At 42.0% G+C, this 18,678-nt stretch overlaps 1 protein-coding gene across 1 annotated transcript in view; it reads right to left on the bottom strand.

Moving 5' to 3' along the window:
- csmd3b (CUB and Sushi multiple domains 3b) overlaps nt 1–18,678 on the bottom strand; it is a 2,134,893-nt gene that overhangs the window by 131,904 nt on the left and 1,984,311 nt on the right. The window contains exons 48-50 of the mRNA XM_072277417.1: nt 18,361–18,507; nt 18,070–18,258; nt 3,566–3,751 (exon numbers count right to left, since the gene is read on the bottom strand). Coding sequence (XP_072133518.1) covers nt 3,566–3,751; nt 18,070–18,258; nt 18,361–18,507 — 522 coding nt within the window. The remainder of the gene's footprint in view (nt 1–3,565; nt 3,752–18,069; nt 18,259–18,360; nt 18,508–18,678) is intronic.

The raw sequence follows: 18,678 nt of genomic DNA, 5'->3' as shown, positions 1-18,678 counted from the left end.
TCCTTGAAAGTGACGTTGCTGGTAGATAGGGTGGCAAAGAAAGTTTTTGGCACTTTGGACTTCATAAATCAAAGTATTGAATAGAGGAGTTGGGATGTTATGTTGAAGTTTCATAAGATGCTGGTGAGTATTGTGTAGATAGATATACTTTATTGATCCTGAGGGAAATTGGGTAAATCATTCACCCTTCCCCACCCACACCTCCTAGGAATTTGCTGATCCCATGTGTGCAATTCTGGTCACCTACCTATGGGGAAGATATTAATATGATAGAAAGAGTGCAGGGAAAAATTTACAAGGATGTTGCTGGGACGTGAGGACCTGAGTTATAAGGAAAGGCTGAACAGGTTAGGACCTTATTCCCCAGAGCATAGAAGTGTGGATGCAGGTTCAATTTCTACACTTAAGAGCAGTTTGGATAAGATTATCAAGGGGTATGGAGGACTATAGTCCAGCATGGACTAGATGGGCATTATGGCCTGTTTCTGAGCTGTAGTGTTGTGGGGCTCTATGACTCCAGTAACATATGCCATCATCTGCAGTCCTGCTGCTTCCTCAGTCCTGAGTCACCACTGACTCTATGTTGGGGTGGAGGCAGCATCCACTTTCAAACCCATGCCTCCTGTACCCTCCATTCTCCCCTCCCCACCCACACCCCCAGGTATTTGCTGATCCCATGGCATCAGCGGAAGTTATAGCGTAAATGTGCAAATCACACAGCTGAGATCATAGGCCATAAGCTATAAGACATTGAGCCTGCACCGCCATTCCATCATGGCTGATATATTATCCTCTCAACTCCATTCTCTGGCCTACTCCCTGTAAATTTTGATGCCCTTGCTAATCAAGAAGCTATCAGCCTCAGCTTTCAATATACCCATTGACTTGTTCTCCATAGCTATCTGTGGCAATGAATTGCACAGATTTGCGACCTTCTGGCTAAAGAGGTTCCTCCTCATCTCTTTTCTAAACAAATGTCCTTGTATTTTGAGACTGTGTGCATAATTCTGCAGGTCATACTTCACAAAGGGAGGAAAGAATGATAATTATATTTTTTAAAGCAAGGATGCTTTTTTAATTAATAACATTTTTTTAGGTTAGGATCCAACAGAATCAGAATCAGGTTTAATATCACCGACAAATGTTGCGAAATTTGTTAATTTTGTAACCGCAGTACAATGCAATCCATAAGTATAGAAAAAACCCAAAATACAGTAAATATATATATATATTAAATAGTTCAGTTAAAATACGTAGTGCAAAAACAGAAATAAATAAAAAAGTTAAATTAAATAAGTAACGCATAAAGAGGTAATAAAAATGCAATGATATAGTGTTCATGGGTTCAACGTCCATTTAAAAAATTGGTTGGCAGATGGCAATAAGCTTTTCCTCAGTCACTGAGAGTGTGCCTTCAGGCTTCTGTTTCTCCTTCTTGATGGTAACAGTGAGAAAAGGGCATGTCCTGGGTGGTGGGGGTCCTTAATGATGGATGCTGCTTTCCTGAGGCACTGCTCCTCGAAGATGTCTTGGATACTACAAAGACTAGCAGTACCCATGATGAAGCTTACGAATTTTACAACTTTCTGCAATACACTCCAATCTTGTGCAGCAGTCCACCCCACCTCCCTCATACCAGACAGTGATGCAGCCAGTCAGAATGCTCTCCACAGTGCATCTGTAAAGGTTTACAGGTGTGTTAGGTGACAAACCAAATCTCCTCAAGCACCAAATGAAATAGCAGCCGTCGTATCTTCTTTGTAACTACATCAATATGTTGCGACCAGGTTAGGTCCTCAGAGATATTGACACCAGATGATGCATGAGTCAGCAACAGGGCCAAATGCATTACCCATTCAGAATATTGAAAATGGGTGCATTTGTTTCATGGCACTGATGTTCTCCTGCAATGTTTCTGTCTACTGCTCAAATGCTACATATGTTGAAATTATTTCCAGCATAGCAAAGCAAATGCTATTAATCTATATCAGAACGAGGAACTGGCCTGTTTAAGCCTGAGGACACTGTTACGCAGTTCCCTCATAAATCCAATGTTCCTTTCTGCTCTCTGTAACACCGAAACAACTGCACATCTACACTCTTAGATCCCTTGGGTTTAAGGTTTGTCAGCAATTCTCTCATGTGCTAATTCTCAACTGTTTGTGTGAATACATTCTTGGTGCTAATGAAGCCAGAGACTACAATATCACTGAGACCGTCCAGAAAGGATAAACTGCCAGAGTTATCAAAGGCAGTATGGGGCAGATTTCTATGGTGCTCCAGGGAGTGTTTAAATGAATTAAAAAAAATCCATGCAGCTTACAATGTCACCATCTCTGTGACAGAGTTGTTGACATTCCTGTAATTAAACTAACATTTTTGGAACTACCAACACGGAACTCTAAATATGTTTTCATGAGCACAAACATAAAACAAGAAATACTAGGCTAAAATCCTTCACAAATTAGAACATTTTGAGGATCTGTCCAGGACCCTCCACATAAGAGCAATTGCAAAGCAAGCATGGCAGCACCTCTGTTTTCTTAGGAGTCTGCGTAGATTCCGCATGACATCTAAAACTTCGATAAGTTTCTATAGATGTGTCGTGAAGAGTGTATTGACTGGCTGCATCATAGCTTGGTATGGGAAACGGCAATATCTTTGAACTGAAAATTCCACAGAAGGTAGTGGATTCAACCCAGTCCATCACCGGTCAAGGCCTCTCAATCATTGAAACATGAAACACTGTCGTAGAAAAGCAGCAGCCATCATCAGAAATCCCTACCACCAAGGTCATGCTCTCTTCTTGCTGCTGCAATCTGGTAGAAGTTACAAGAGCCTCAGGACTCACACCACTAGGTTCAAGAACAGTTACTACCCCTCAACCATCAGGATCTTGAATAAAAGGGGATAACTGCTCACTTGTAACCCTCTTTGAGATATTCCCACAAGCAACGATCTTACTTTGACAACTCTTTATCTCATTATCTCGTTTTCCCGTTACTTATTGATATTTAATATTATTTGCAGTTACACAGTTAGTCGTCTTCTGCACTCTGGTTGATCTTTCATTGATCCTGTTATAGTTACTGTTCTATAGATCTCCAAGATTGTATGTGATGACATATATGTACTTTGGTAATAAAATTTACTTTGAACATTTAAATAGCTACAGGAGATATTAGTATAAATTTTCTTTGTCATATCTGAACAGAACATTTTGTCTTAATTAATAGGGGTGTTAAATAAGAGGAGAAGGCAGGAGAATAGGGTTGAGAGGGATAATAAATCAGCCATGATCGAATGGCAGAACAGACTTGATGGGCCAAATGCCAAATTCTGTTCCTAGTATGTCTTATGGTCTTATGGACTAGAAAAACAGGATATCAAACACATAGAAATATCCTACCCTACAGCAGGACAAAAAAATCATACTTAAAACTGCACAATATTAAAAATATTACTAGGGCATTCACTGACGATTTTTCATTTCCATTAATGAGTAGCTTATCTTTTAAAAGCATAATTCACGGCACAAGGAGAGCAAGTTGTTTAAATTCCTTACCATTACACCTCGGTGGACGGTTCTGGTTGCTCCACATACCATCCTGTTGGCACATGGCAGAGGAATGCTCCTTCGATGAAAACCGGTAGCCATCATTGCAAAAGTAGCTGACACGTGTGCCTACTGAGTAATCGGTGGCAAAAACTCCTCCATTTGCTGATGCTTTGGGTGCACCACATGATATTGCTGGAACAAACCACTCACCTCATGAATAAGTTTATTTTTTTAATGAAACTATATTAGCAGAGCTAATTGATCAAATAAAAAGGTAGAATATGGCAGGTATAGTTAAAGTCCTTTGCAGAGCGAACTGTAGGAGACAACTTGTATATTTCTTTTCTTTTACTTTATTGAGATACAATAGACCCTTCTGGCTCTTCGAGCCTTCCACCCAGCAATCCCCCAATTTAATTCTAGCCTAATCATGGAGCAATTTACAATGACCAGTTAACCTACCAACCAGTGCATCTTCCAACTGTGGGAGGAAAGATGAACACCCATAGAAAACACACACGGTCACGGGGAAAGTGACAAACTCCTTACAGACAACAGTGGGAATTGACACTGGGTCGCCAATATTGTAAAGCACTGTGCTAACTACTATGCTGTCGTGCTGCCCCTTTCAAGAAAGAAATCGGCAGAGAGAAAGGAAGACAAGAAATATTCCAAGTATGATTCAGGAGAATTCCAAGACCTTCTATAATTCTATCAGGACCAAGATTGCAGCTGGCAAACAAGTGAAAGTAGGTTCCCTTAGGGTCGAGCAAGGCAATATAGACAAGATCCTGAATGAAAATTTCTTATCTGTATTCACCAAGAAGGAATCTCAACAAATGAATCTCAGGGTTGTATCTGGTGACATTTATGTAATTTGATAATAAGTTTTACTTTGAACTTTGAAGGATATGGAAAATAATGAGCTGAGGGAGGAGATCTATTATGAATGAGATCTATCACGAATTGCTATGGGAAACAAGGAAGGACATAGCTAGATGCCTAAGGGAGATTTTTGCAACTTTGTAAGTCACAGGTGAGGTGACAGAATACTAGAGGATGGCTAATGTTGTTCCTTTGTTTAAGAAGGGAAGCAGAGAAATGGATAACTGCAGATTAGTGAGCCTTTCATCAGTGGTGCTGAAACTATTCAAGAAAATATTGAGGAACAGGAATGATGTACATTTGGAGAGGCGGGGACTGGTCAATGGTGGTCAGCATGGCATTCTAATTGGTTGCCGTCACCATCGGGCAGGAGGTCAATGCATAGGATTGGAAAATGCCACAGAGAGTTGTAAACTCAGCCAGCTCCATCACAGGCACCTGATTCCCCAGCATCCAGGACACCTTCAAAAGGTGATTCCTCAAAAAGGCATAACCCTTCGTTATGGCTACCGCCACCACCCTTCACCCAAGACGCGCTCTCTTCTCATTACTACCGTTAAGGAGGAGGTAGATATATTTCTTAATGTAACTACACTTTATGTATTGCTCGGGACTGCTGCCACAAAACAAATTTCATAACGTATATCAGTGATAATAAACCTGATTCTGATTCTAAAGACTGATAAAGGCGGAAGGAGGCATAGTCTACTTTACAAGATTCTGCATGGTAGGTTGGTCTAAAAGTTTGAGGCACATGCAATCCAAGGTGAGTACACTTATTGAATCCAAAACCGGCTTGTCATAAAAGGCAGTGGGTAGTGATGGAAAGATGCTATCTCGATTCGAAGTAGGTGACCAGTGTGCTAGCCATGGTGGATTTAAAATATGGAAGAAAACATCAAACTCGAATGGACGAAGGTCATTGGAAGCAGATAGATCAATTGTCTTTGTTCTTGCCATGTGCTTGGAGATGGAGGCTGCCATCTTGTGGAACTGTTTTAAGTTCTCCATTTTGTGTGTGAGTTGCTTGGCTTGATCAATGTTTTAGAGAAGACCCAATGATGCTTCTCGTAGTGTGCTGTACTAGAGATCATTTCCAAATAAGAAGATATTTGTGAGATGTTCTTTGGTTGGATATAATATGAAGATTTTTCAAATCACAAAGAAGGGAAAACCTGAAGATACTGGAAATCTGAGCAACATACACAAAATGCTGGAGGAACCCAGCAGGCTAGGCAGCATCTATGGAAAAAAGTACAGTCAACATTTCAGGAGAAAATTCTGGAGAGAAAAGAGCTGAGGAATAGATTTAAATGGTGGGGGGGGGGAGGGTAGAGAGAACCACCAGGTGATAGGTGAAACCTGGAGAGGGAGGGATGAGGTAAAGATCTGGGAAGTTGATTGGTGAAAGAGACAGAAGGCCATGGAAGAAAGAAGGGGGAAGGAGCACCAGATAGAGTTGATGGTGGGCAAGGAGAAAAAGTGAGAATAGGAAAAGGGGATGGGAAATGGAGAAGTGGGGGGAGGGTTGGGGGACATTACCGAAAGTTTGAAAATTTATGTTCATGCCATCAGGTTGGAGGCTACCCAAACGGAATACAAGGCGCTGTTCCTCCAACCTAAGTGTGGCCTCATCATGAGAGTGGAGAAGGCCATGGATGGACATATTGGAATGGGAAGTGGAATTAAAATGGGTGGCTACTGGGAGATCCCACTTGTTCTGGTGGACAGAGCGTAGATGCTTGGCGAAGCGGCCTCTCAATCCAGCATAGGGTTCCTCTTGTCCTCAGCTACCACCCCATCAGCCTCCACATCCAACACACCACGTCCAACAGGATCCCACAATCAAACACATCCTTCCCTCCACTCCCCCCCGCCACTTTCTGCTTTAAGCAGGGATCGCTCCCTATGCGACTCCCTTCTCCATTCATCCTTGCCCACTGATCTCCCTCTTTGTACTTCTCCTTGCAAGTAGAACAAGTGCTATACCTGCCCCTACAGCTCCTCCCTCACTACCATCCAGAGTCCCAAACAGTTCTTCCAGGTGAGGCGACACTTCACCTGTGTGTCTGTTGGGGTCATTTACTGTGTTTGGTGCTCCCGGTGTGACCTCCTGTACATCGTTGAGACCCAATGTAGATAGGGAGACCACTTCGCAGAGCATCTACCCTCTGTCCGCCAGGACAAGTGGGACCTCCCAGAGGCAACACATTTTAATTCCGCTTCTCATTCCGATACGTCAATCCATGGCCTCCTCCACTGTTGTGATGAGGCCACACTTAAGTTGGAGGAACAACACCATATATTCTGTTTTGGTAGCCTCCAATCTGATGGCATGAATATCGATTATTCAAACCTCCAGTAACGCCCCCCAACCCCTTCCTTCTCCATTTCCCATCCCCTTTTCCCTCTCTCTTTATCTCTTTGCCCACCCACCGTCTCCTTCTGGGGCTCCTTCTCCCTTTTGTTTCTTCCATGGCCTTCTGTCTCTTCCACCAATCAACTTCCCAGCTCTTTACCTCATTCCTCCCCCTTCAGGTTTCATCTATCATCTGCTGGTTCCCGCTCCCCTCTCCCCACCCTTTAAATCTACTTCTCAGCTTTATTTCTCCAGTCCTACTGAAGGATTTCGGAACAAAGCGTCGACTATACTTTTTTCCATAGATGCTGCCTGGCCTGCTGAGTTCCATATGCAGGTTTTTGACTATTGGAGCCAGTATCTATTTTGCATGAATCAAACACATTGCTGATTGAGAACACAAAGCCATAAATCATCGAATGTCACTTGCTGGGAGAGAACTAATGGCTGCAGGTCTGGAGCAGAGCCAATAAAAAGGTGTTAAAGGTCAGACACATGACCCACATGACCCACAGCCAATGACACTGGACCACAACATTTGAGTTGATTAGAAATCAATATAAAAGTGGATACTTTGATTGTGCTATCAGCAATGACTCTGGAAAAATCACCATCACGAGGAAGAACACTCATGTCAGGGGCTGGGAGAAGAAAGAATCAATTGTCTGGCCAATGGAGATCCTCTATTTTGGTGTTTTAAATTGGAAAGTGGCTTAAGTGAGTATTGGTACAGAGGGAACTGTAGAATATATGTTCTATGTTATTGGCCTGAGGTCAACATAGCTACATTGTTGTTTGTGCAAAGACAATAATGTGCGAACTTCGATTAATTATGGATTGCGTATTGAATTTCCTGACCTAGTTCCGTTGACGAATGATCAACAAGTCGTATATTGCAGGGATGGATGCCGGAACCTTGGTTGCATCTACCACCAATTCGCAAGAAGAGTAGGTCGTAAATGTTTGGATGATAGGAATGTCGGAGATGTGGTACACAGCGAGGAAGGTTGTCCAAGGCTACAGCAGGATATAGATCAGATGGAAAGCTGGGCAGAGCATTGACATTGGGAACTTAATTCTGATAGTGTGAGGAGATGTACTTCAGGACGTCAAATAAGGGTAGGCCAAATGGCAGAGTGAAACACAATAATGATGAATAGGGGAACATTGGGGTTCAATTCCATATTTCCCTCTAAGTAGCTGTTCATACAGATAGGGTGGTGATGGTGCCATGTAAGTATGCTTGCCTTCCTTGCATTGCAAACTCTGATTGGTCCATACTAATTGGCAGACTGTGCAGTTCTGATCATTACATTACAGGAAACGTGGTTGCTCTGCAGACTGTACAGAGAAGATCCACCAGGATGTTGCCTGCACCGGAGGACTTGAGTTATCAGAAGAGACTGTGTAGGCTGTGTTTTTATCTTCCCTGGGGCAAAGAAGGCTGAGGGGTGCCTTTAAAAAAGTAAATGTAAAAAAGATAGAGACAGCCTGTAGATAGAATCTCTTTTTTCCATGTTTGGATATCAAAACCCACGGTGCATAGTTTAAGATGAGGGGGAGGAGCTTTAATGAGGAAGCCTTCAGGGGAAGTTTCTTGTTTATTTACACAGAAAATGTTTGATATTTGGAGCTCATTGCCAGTGAAGGTTGTGGAATCAGATATAATTACTGTATTTCAGAAACATTTAAGCGGACACCCTATATAGACATGGTGGGCCAGAGAGCTTGTTTTGGAGCTATACAACTCTAAATCTTGATTATCTAAAATGGAAATTATTAAGCATGTCTTGTACAGGGTGCAGATCAGAAGTGTTGTGATGTAGGGAGAAACAGCATCAGTTCACTGGGTTGATTTTTTTCTTTAATAATGATGGAGTACTTAAATAATGTATGATATATTAGGGGTGATTTGTCTTAAGTACATTCCCTTAGTTTAACAGTATAAATTCAGTTTAACAAAAGCTACATGAAGGGAATAGCTATCAATCAAGGCAGCAATTCCTAATGTTTTACTAAATGCAAAACAGACAACCACTAATTACATTTTCCTTTAAGTCACGTGGTGGTGATTAAATGTTTACCCTTCGGGGAGAACAACCTTGATCCCGATGTAACTGTGCTTTTCAGCAAGTAATGTAGACCTCTTGAAAGAAGCTTGACCTACTTATTTTCAAGTAGGCCATTTTCTTGATGCCTAAGTCTGACATAAGCAGAAACTCATTATAATATGCAAATTCAAGTATTGGTGTTGGCACCCTCATGCTATTCTGCCAAGCGATAGAATATGTTCAGCTTAGGATTTGGACCTCCAAGCAGTTAAAAAAATAGGAAATAATGGGAATCATAATAAAATCATTTATTTAGGCCTTTTATTTAAAATGAGAGCAGGATTTCAAATGGGCTCGTGGTATCCTGGACACGAACGTTTCTGAATTGATATTTGAAGGATGTCAAGAAGGACCACAAATAGGGGTCAACCGAAGCTAAATGAAGTCAAACCACAACTGAAGGCAGAGGTAAGCAAAGGCCAGAATTCATACTCTGGACTGCATGGTTAAATTGATGGTATAGAAGTAGGACTGGCAGCTGTGGATGCCAATTTGATTGGAATTTTGCTTTCCAGTTACATCTGCACAACGGCTCTGAATCTTGGGTTATCGAACAAACTGAATTGCACGTTCTCTACTCCTGAACCCAAAAATTAGAGCTTGGAATATGCACTGCATATTCAACTTGAATTCAGGACTGTGCAAAAGTCTTAGGCACACATATACAGCTAGGATGCCTGAGACTTTTGCAGACCACTGTATGTGTCAATGTGGAGTGGGGAGCCAGTTTGTAAATCTGGTGGAGCAAAGGATGTTGCGAATGGTGAAGGTGGAGCACCATGGGAAGGCTGCGTGACAGGTGCCAGAGAAGGATGGCTGGGGGCGGAGGATGGCGTGGGTACAGAGACACTCAGTCCTGAGACATCAAGCAAGGTCATTTGATTAAAAAATTGATTTATTGATCATTACAGAATGTCTCCCTGGTGCTTCCCACTCCCTAACCTCTCCTTTCCCCTTTTCCCAACCATGATTCCCCTTTCTCTGCCCTCTTCCCACTCTCAGTCCACAATTAGATCCACATCAAAATCAGGTTTATCATCACTCACATATTGTATTTCATGAAGTTTGTTTCTTTGCAGCAGCTGCAGTACATAAAATTACTGTAGTTCTCAGTGCACCCTAGCTGTATATATGTGCCTAAGACTTTTGTAGAGTATTGTATGTTGAGAAACCCTGAAAAGAGAATTATCTTTTCCTTCGCAAATGAATCATGATTTCCAGCATGTGCAGAATTTCTTGTATTTCTGATTTGAAGATCCATTCTTCTCTCTCATCCATACACATACACTGTCCTCTAAGGCTTATAACACTATTGTCAAGAATTTGTAGAAGGTGATGAGAGGCATTAATTGTGTGGATAGTCAGAGGCTTTTTTCCAGGGCTGAAATGGATAGTATGAGAGGGCACAGTTGTAAGGTGCTTGGAAGGAGGTACAGAGGAGATGTCAGGGGTAAGGTTTTTTTTATGTACAAAGAGTGATGAGTGCATGGAATGGGCTGCCGGCGACGGTGGTAGAGGCAAATACAATAGGGTCTTTTAAGAGACTCCTGGACATGGAACTTAGAAAAATAGAGGGCTATGGGTAACCCTAGGTAATTTCTAAGGTAAGGATATGTTCGGCACACCTTTGTGGGCCAAAGGGCCTGTACTGTACTGTAGGTATTCTATGTTTCTAATTTAATTTAAGGTTTTTAACTATACCTTAAGGAGTTTAGATTTTTTCTTGTTTTAAGTATCTTTAGAATACTTCTACTGTTTAGATCAGATTTGCCCTGAAAGTATACTGATCTTACTACTTACAAATTATAGGCAATTTTTCCTGAGGTTGTGATTACTGCTATTTGCAATAAGTAAGTGTCATAAATACCAGATTTACAAACAAAACTAAAGCTTTTATTCCATCTGGGTAGCCTCCAACCTGATGGCATTAACATTGACTTCTCTAACTTCTGCTAATGCCCCACCTCCTCCTCATATCCCATCCATTATTTAGTTATATACACACATTCTTTCTCTCTCCTTTTTCTCCCTCTGTCCCTCTGACTATACCCCTTGCCCATTCTCTGGGTTTTTTCCCCCCCTCCCCCTTTTCCTTCTCCCTGGGTCTCCTGTCCCATGATCCTCTCATATCCCTGTTGCCAATCACCTGTCCAGCTCTTGGCTCCATCCCTCCCCCTCCTGTCTTCTCCTATCATTTTGGATCTCCCCCTCCCCCTCCCGCTCCCACTTTCAAATCTCTTACTAGCTCTTCCTTCAGTTAGTCCTGACGAAGGGTCTTGGCCCGAAACGTCAACTGTACCTCTTCCTAGAGATGCTGCCTGGCCTGCTGCGTTCACCAGCAACTTTGATTTGTGTTGCCTAAAGCTTTTTAATGTGTCCCTTGCAATAGTTAAACTCCACTGGAGGCTGGAGGCAGACGTTGACCTGTACTAAGCCTTGGAGAACAGTGTATGTGCATAGATGAGAGAGAAGAATGGGGCTTCAAATCAGAAATACAAGAAATTCTGCAGATGCTGGAAATCCAAAGCAACACACACAAAATGCTGGAGGAAATTAGCAGGTCAGGCAGCATCTATAGAAATGAATAAACAGTTGACATTTCAGGCCAAGACCCATCTTCAGGACTGGAAAGGAAGGGGAAAGATGCCAGAATAAATAAAAGTGGGGGGAAGGGAAGGAGGAGAGCTGGAAGCAGATGGGAAGCCAGGTGGGTGGGAAAGGTCAAGAGTGGAGAAGAAAGAATCTGAGAGAAAAGGAGTGTGGGCCATGGGAGAAATGGAAGGAGGATGGGACCAAGGGGCAAGTGATAGGAAGGCGAGAAGAGGTAAAAAGTCAGAGAGGGGATGGAGAGGGATTTTGTTTTACTTGAAGAAATCAATATTCATGCCATCAGGGTGGAGGGTACCCAGGCAGAGTATAAGGTGTTGCTCCTCCACCCTGAAGGTGGCCTCATTGTGGCACAAGAGGAGGCCATGGACCAACATGCCAGAATTGGGCTTGTTTTGTTGTTTAAAAACGCAAACACGAGGAATTCTGCAGATGCTGGAAATTCAAGCAACACATATCAAAGTTGCTGGTGAACGCAGCAGGCCAGGCAGCATCTCTAGGAAGAGGTACAGTCGACGTTTCGGGCCTGACGAAGGGTCTCGGCCCGAAAAGTCGACTGTACCTCTTCCTAGAGATGCTACCTGGCCTGCTGCGTTCACCTGCAACTTTGATGTGTGTTGTTTGTTTTGTTGTTGTTGCTTTGTCGCTCAATATGTTCTGTTTTGAGTTCTGTGCTGTCTTGCCGAGCATCATGGCCATGTACGTCAGTGTTAGAATGTGTGGCAACTCTTGCGGGCTGACCCCAGCATACCGTTGGATGTGTTAATTGTTAATGCTGTATGTTTCAATGTACACGTCATCAATAAATCTGAATCTGAATTTGAATCTGCTGGTCCTCTGCCTTAACCAGAATCTGAAGGCGAGGGAGAAGAGATTGGGAGAAGGGCCTCACCTCCGTGAATATTTCAAGAGAAAATTTTTATATTCTGCCTGGTGGAGTATTTGTATTGTGACAAATATTCTCTGGTGGTCCCCTTGAGCTGTCACTATGGTAAAGGAGAAGCTACACTTCAAGAAGAAGCTTGTGCACTCTTAATGTCTACGTGCCAGTGCTTTTATGATGATCTCTCAAAACATTGCCTGATAAAGTCATGTGCAGCAGTTTTATCATAGAGTTACACTATTTGCAATAAAGTGATTGCTGACTAATAGAAAAGACATTTGGAGAATAGTAATAGTTGGATCAAAGATGCTGTCACCCTGATAGAACAATGGCCAATTCATGCTTCATGGAGATGTCAGATCTCCAGTAATAGAGATCAGTGTTGGAAAACATTGAATGACTTCATAGCCACATCGTTTGCCCACTTAATAATTTTTGGCCAGTGGAAATTAACACTGAATCCCAGTCGCCTCTTGAGTTAATGGACTTGGAGGACTTTTTACCTCCCTATGAAGACTTTGATGCCAGCATCTGATAACTGGACTCATTCCTTTTGTCCCTGCTCTGACATGCTCCAAAGCAAAGCCGAAATTGGAGAGGGTGAGTACCTCACCTTTAGAAATCGCAGGCAAAGTTTCAATTACACCAGTCTGATTTAGCTGAAGTTACCATGAAATTTGCACCTTTTGTGAAAGCATTAATGTGTAAAACAGCAACACCTGTAGTTGCTGAATACTCCATTTATAATGAGATATGTGCATGTATCAAATAGTGGAGCTTACTCACACGTAGCAATTTGAGAACAATTCAATTTTGTCCTTAACGCCTGCTCATCATCAGTTATTTTAATACTCATGAATTGCCTAAAATTTTATTTTTCCCCCTTATCAGTTATTATGACTGTTACCGGACAGAAGTGTTAAACACAATATTGAACAGTGCTATTAAAGCTGTACCATTTTCCAAGCTCTATCAAGAAACAGAGTCAGAGCATCATAGAGCACTACAGCACAGAAACAGGCCCTTTGGTCCATCTAGTCCATGCCACCTCCCTACTCCCATCGACCTGCACCTACACCTCCCATTCATATACCTATCCAAACTTCTCTTACATGTTGAAATCAAACGCGCACCCATCACTTCTGCTGGCAGCTCGTCCCACACTCACTATTCTCTGAGTGAAGAAGCCCCGCCTCATCAGGCTCTCCTTAAATATCTCACCTTTCACCCTGAACCTATGGCCTCTAGTTCTAGACTCACCTAACCTCAGTGGAAAAAGCCTGCTTGTATTTACACGAACTATACCCTCAGTATTCTTGAACTAGAACTCAAGCTGACCAGAATATACTTTGATCTGTTTTCAAAACTAGTAGTCCAGAGTTTTGTTTTAAATAATATCCCAGTGTTCGGTTTTAAATTGGAAGCTATGTTGGAGTTATATAAGATACGGGGTGAGGCCACAAGAGTATTGGGTACAGTGTTAGTCACCCTGTGATAGGAAAGATATACGGAGGTTGGTTACAAGTGGTGTTCCGCAGGGATCTGTTCTGGGACCTCTCCTCTGTGATTTTTATAAAAGACCTGGATGAGGAAGTAGAGGATGGGTTAGTAAGTTTGCTGATGATACAAAGGTTGGGGGCATTGTGGATAGTCTGGAGGGTTGTCAGAGGTTACAGCAGGACATCGATACGATGCAGAACTGGGCTGAGAAGTGGCAGATGGACTTCAACCCAGATAAGTGTGAAATGGTTCATTTTGGTAAGTCCAATTTGAAAACAGAATATAATATAAATGGTAAGACTCTTGGCAGTGTAGAGGATCTGAGAGATCTTGGGGTCCATGTCGATAGGATATTCAAAGCTGCTGTGCAGGTTGACAGTGTTGTTAAGAAGGCATATAGTGTGTTGGCATTCATCGACTGTGGGATTGAGTTCAAGAACCGTGAGGTAATGTTACAGCTGTATAAGACCTTGATCAGACCCCACTTGGAGAACTGTGTTCAGTTCTGGTCACCTCACTACAGGAAGGATGTGGATATTACAGAGAGAGTGCAGAGGGGGTTTACAAGGATGTTGCCTGGATTGGAGAGCATACCTTATGAGAAAACTTTGAGTGTACTTGGCCTTTTCTTCTTGGAGCGACGAAGGATGAGAGGTGACCTGATTGAGGTGCATAAGATGATGAGAGCCACTGATCGTGTGGATAGCCAGAGGCTTTTTCCCAGGGCTGAAATAGCTAACATGAGGGGGCATAGATTTAAGGTGCTTGGAAATAGGTTCCAAGAGGACATCTCGGGGTAAGTTTTTCACACAAAGAGTGGTGGGTGTTTGGAATGCACTGCCGGCGGTGGTGGTGTAATAGGATTCTTTTAAGAGCTTTTTAGATAGGTATGTGGATCTTAGAAAAATAGAGGGCTATGCGTTAGGGAAATTCTAGGCAGTCTCTAGAGTGGGCTACATGGTCAGCATAACATTGTGGGCCGAAGGGCCTGTAATGTGCTGTAAGTTTCTTGTTCTATGTACTATATGCTATCAGACTAGAAAAGATTTACCATGATGTTACAAGGCGAGACTAGCATTTTATTCCCTGGAACTTAGGAAATTGAGGGGTAACCTGACAGAGGTATATAAGATCATGAGTCGTGTAGACATGGTCTTTTTCCTTGGGAGAGGGCGCCAAAAGGAAGAAGACATTCATTTAACATCAGAGCTGAGACATTTAAAAGGGTTGTCCGGGGCAGCAGCTTCTCATGAAGGGTGGTGTGTAGTGGAAAGACTGGTTGAGGCGGGCACATTAAAGAGCTATCTCGATCAATACAGGAGAGGTCTAGAAAGATATGGGTCAAACACAGGCAGATGGGGCTAGCTCACTGGGTAACAGAGTCAGCATTAATGAAATGGACCAAAGGGCATGTTTCATGCTGTATGACCTGAAGCACTAAAGTCCCCTTCAAACAGCTGGAGATAATTGCAGATGGATATTAGCAGGAAAAGCATCTACATTTCAACAGTGTGGCATAAAGCGTGCTTTAGTTACATTGCATTAATTACACAGATAAGTAGAAACGCAAGCAGATTTTTTTGATCTTGCAGCTTTGGATACATAAAAGCTTTGCCAAGTAACTAATCTCTCCACCATTCTTCCCTCGATTTGAGAAGTACCTGAGCCAAAATACTCATGACTGGCTGCTAGCAACCACTAACTCCTCTGCACCAAACTTACTCTGTAATGCCATTGTCCCATGTCAATACTTTGCCTTAATAGAGGCTGTAAAACATCCTCATAAGATGTCATAAATCTGTGGAAATCACATGGCTTTTAAATTAAATTCAGGCCATTGGGAGACATTTTTACTGTTTATGGTCTTGCCTGAATAATATTTCCAGTAGAATTCCTCTTTCTCCCAAGTAAAGTATGGAGCACTTGACGCAAACAATGTACTTTTTACTTTGTGCACAACCTTGAAGTAAAGAAGGTTGAGAAGTGGTTTCAGGAAGATGTGCAAGATTATTACAGGCTTAGATACATTGAACAGAATAACACCACTCTCACTTTCAGACGACTTGAAGACAGTGTTTTCAGATGAAAAGCTATGGGCAAAATACCATAAGACCATAAGACACAGGAGCAGAATTAGGTTATTCAGCCCATTGAATCTGCTCTGCCATTCCGTTATATGCAGGAGGCTGTGAGGGAAAAAACTATTTTACACAGACAACAATTATGATCTGGAATTTGTAGTTTATTTGGGAATTTTAAAATGTAATCGGAAAAATGCTTGAAGGAAAATATTTGGGTCATGGGAATGAGACTGAAAAGATGGATCTGCAAGGAGTCAGCTGTAATTCAGTGGACCAAGTTGCCTTCTTCTGTTGTATAACCGTACTGTGATTCTCTATGATTTAGTAACTTTCACTGAAAGGGGTAATCTTTCCTTTAAAAAGTGGTCGAATATTACATCCTAGAATTTCACTTTCTGGATTTACAAACTTTGGCAACATTGCGAAAAGTCCATGCAGAATCTACTAAATGTTTACCAATATTAACAAAAGCTTAACACTCAGAGATATTGCTGTTTCAAGGACAAATAAAGAGAGGAGATTGATGACTTTCTACCGTGTGTTTCAAATTAAATCAAAATTAACCCATGCAGGAAATGATATTCAAAACAGCATACAATACTGTGCAAAAGTCTTAGGTACCCGAGCAATATAAATGTGCCCAAGCTACTGGCAATAGGGTAGCATGATATTTAGAACAGAGCTCTTTATTTAGTGGACCATAAACAAGGATGCAACATAATTAGCCCTAGATAGAGTGGACGTAAGGAGGATGTTTCCTCTAGTGGGTGAGTCTAGAACCAGAGGGCACAGCATCAGACTAGAGCAGGTGTTCCCAACTATTTTTTTATGGCATGGACCAATGCCAATAAGCAAGGGGTCTGTGGACTGCAAGTTTGCAAACCCTGGACTAGAGGGTCACCCTTTCAGAACAGAGATGAGGAGGAATTTCTTTAGCGTGAGGGTGGTGAATCTGTGGAATTTATTGCCACAGATGAATGTGGAGGCCAAGTAATTGGCTATATTCAAAGCAGAGGTTGATAGGTTCTTGATTAGTCAGGATGTCAAAGCTTATAGGGAGAAGACAGGAGAATAGTGTTGAGAGGGATAATAAATAGCCATGATGGAATGGTGGAGCTGACATGATGGGCTGAATGGCCTAATTCTGCTCCTAAAATTATTAAACCAATCAGCCTTACTTAACAAGGTGCACTTTCAATACACGACAAAAATAGGTTATCCTCCATTCACTTTTTCATGCTGCGGTAATTCTGAAGGCAGATGCAGCTTGGATCACTGTCTTTTCATGGTTTCCAATGCAACAGAATGGCTAGTTAGTGGTAGACAGATCTCAAACAAGACACAATGGTGCTCAACTGGTCTCCACCTCCTCAGAGCATCTTTTTCTCATTCGCTTTGTAATTTTCCTCAGGCGGCCCATTTGGAACCTGTTCAGATCTCTTCAATGGAGAGTATGGATTATATCTCTATCCCTAGAATATAGCCTAGATCAGGGGTTCCCAACCTGGAGTCCATACATAGACCCGTCGGTTAATGGTAGCGGTCCATGGCACAACAAAGGTTGGGGACCCCTGGTTTCGATTATCATTAGACACTAACTGAGATCTTAAAAGCCAGATCCTACTACAAAATACCCAGTAGATTATAAATTCTTTCAATTAATTTAAAACCCAGTTATTACTTTACATGAAATCAGACATTATATTGAAAGCATCAAACCAGAAAGAAAAGAACTAAACTGTGATATGAATTGCTATTAAATTATAATTTAAAACAGGCTTTACTTCAGAATAATTAACATGGTTGTTTTACAGGAATTAATGAAACGTTGCTGTTAGTGGTGAAACCTCACCAGTTAATTGCTTTCCACTGTGGTCAGTGATGAAGTGAAATGCTTACTAGTTCATTAGTTGCTCACGGGCTACAACTGGAACGATGGAGGACAGGCTGAGAAGTAATTTGACAGAAGCATTAAAACAAGAGTGGAACCAGAGATCTCAACTCGAAGAAAACCAAAAATGTTAGGTGTACCTGCCATATCTTAAAGGGATAACAGATAAAGATGATGTATTGGATATGTTTACCTTGACAAGCAGGGACAGGCATGTTCCAAGTGTAAAATCCGTATGGTGATTTCCTGCATATGGCAGTGCTGTTTCCGATAAGCCTATAACCTGGTTCACATGCCCACCGAACAATACTGTTGAGCTGCCCTCCTGTTTGGCTGAGTATGATTCCATGGGGGGGTGACTCTGGGGTACTGCAGTAAAAAGCTGGTAAAAGCAAAGAGCAAAATATGTTTTATTCCAATCCAGCTTGTACTTACGATTTGGAGGAATTATAAAACTGGACAGTATTTGATATCAGTGACTCACCAACATAACGGATGCGGAAGCCTTTTTTGTTGGTGCCGTGATCAGCAGACCAGCGGAGAAAAAGCTGATGGCCACTACTAGTGACGTTGAAAGGGGAAGAGTAATCCCCGCTGAAGGAATTCAGCAATGGGCTATGGCTGTTTGGACCTTAGTAGAAATAGACAATTAGCATGCCAACCTGAATCAACAATTAAAAGTAACAATACACACTAGTGAAGAATAACCGAGAGTACAAAGTGATGCACTCTTAAATACTGATGAAAGTAGGATGCAATTACAAAGCAGAATGATAAATCAAATGTTTAGTAATATGCTATG

The sequence above is a fragment of the Mobula birostris genome, chromosome 1, assembly GCF_030028105.1.
Source record: "Mobula birostris isolate sMobBir1 chromosome 1, sMobBir1.hap1, whole genome shotgun sequence".
Taxonomy (NCBI): domain Eukaryota; kingdom Metazoa; phylum Chordata; class Chondrichthyes; order Myliobatiformes; family Myliobatidae; genus Mobula; species Mobula birostris.
This window is presented reverse-complemented; position numbering and strand designations above follow the sequence as displayed.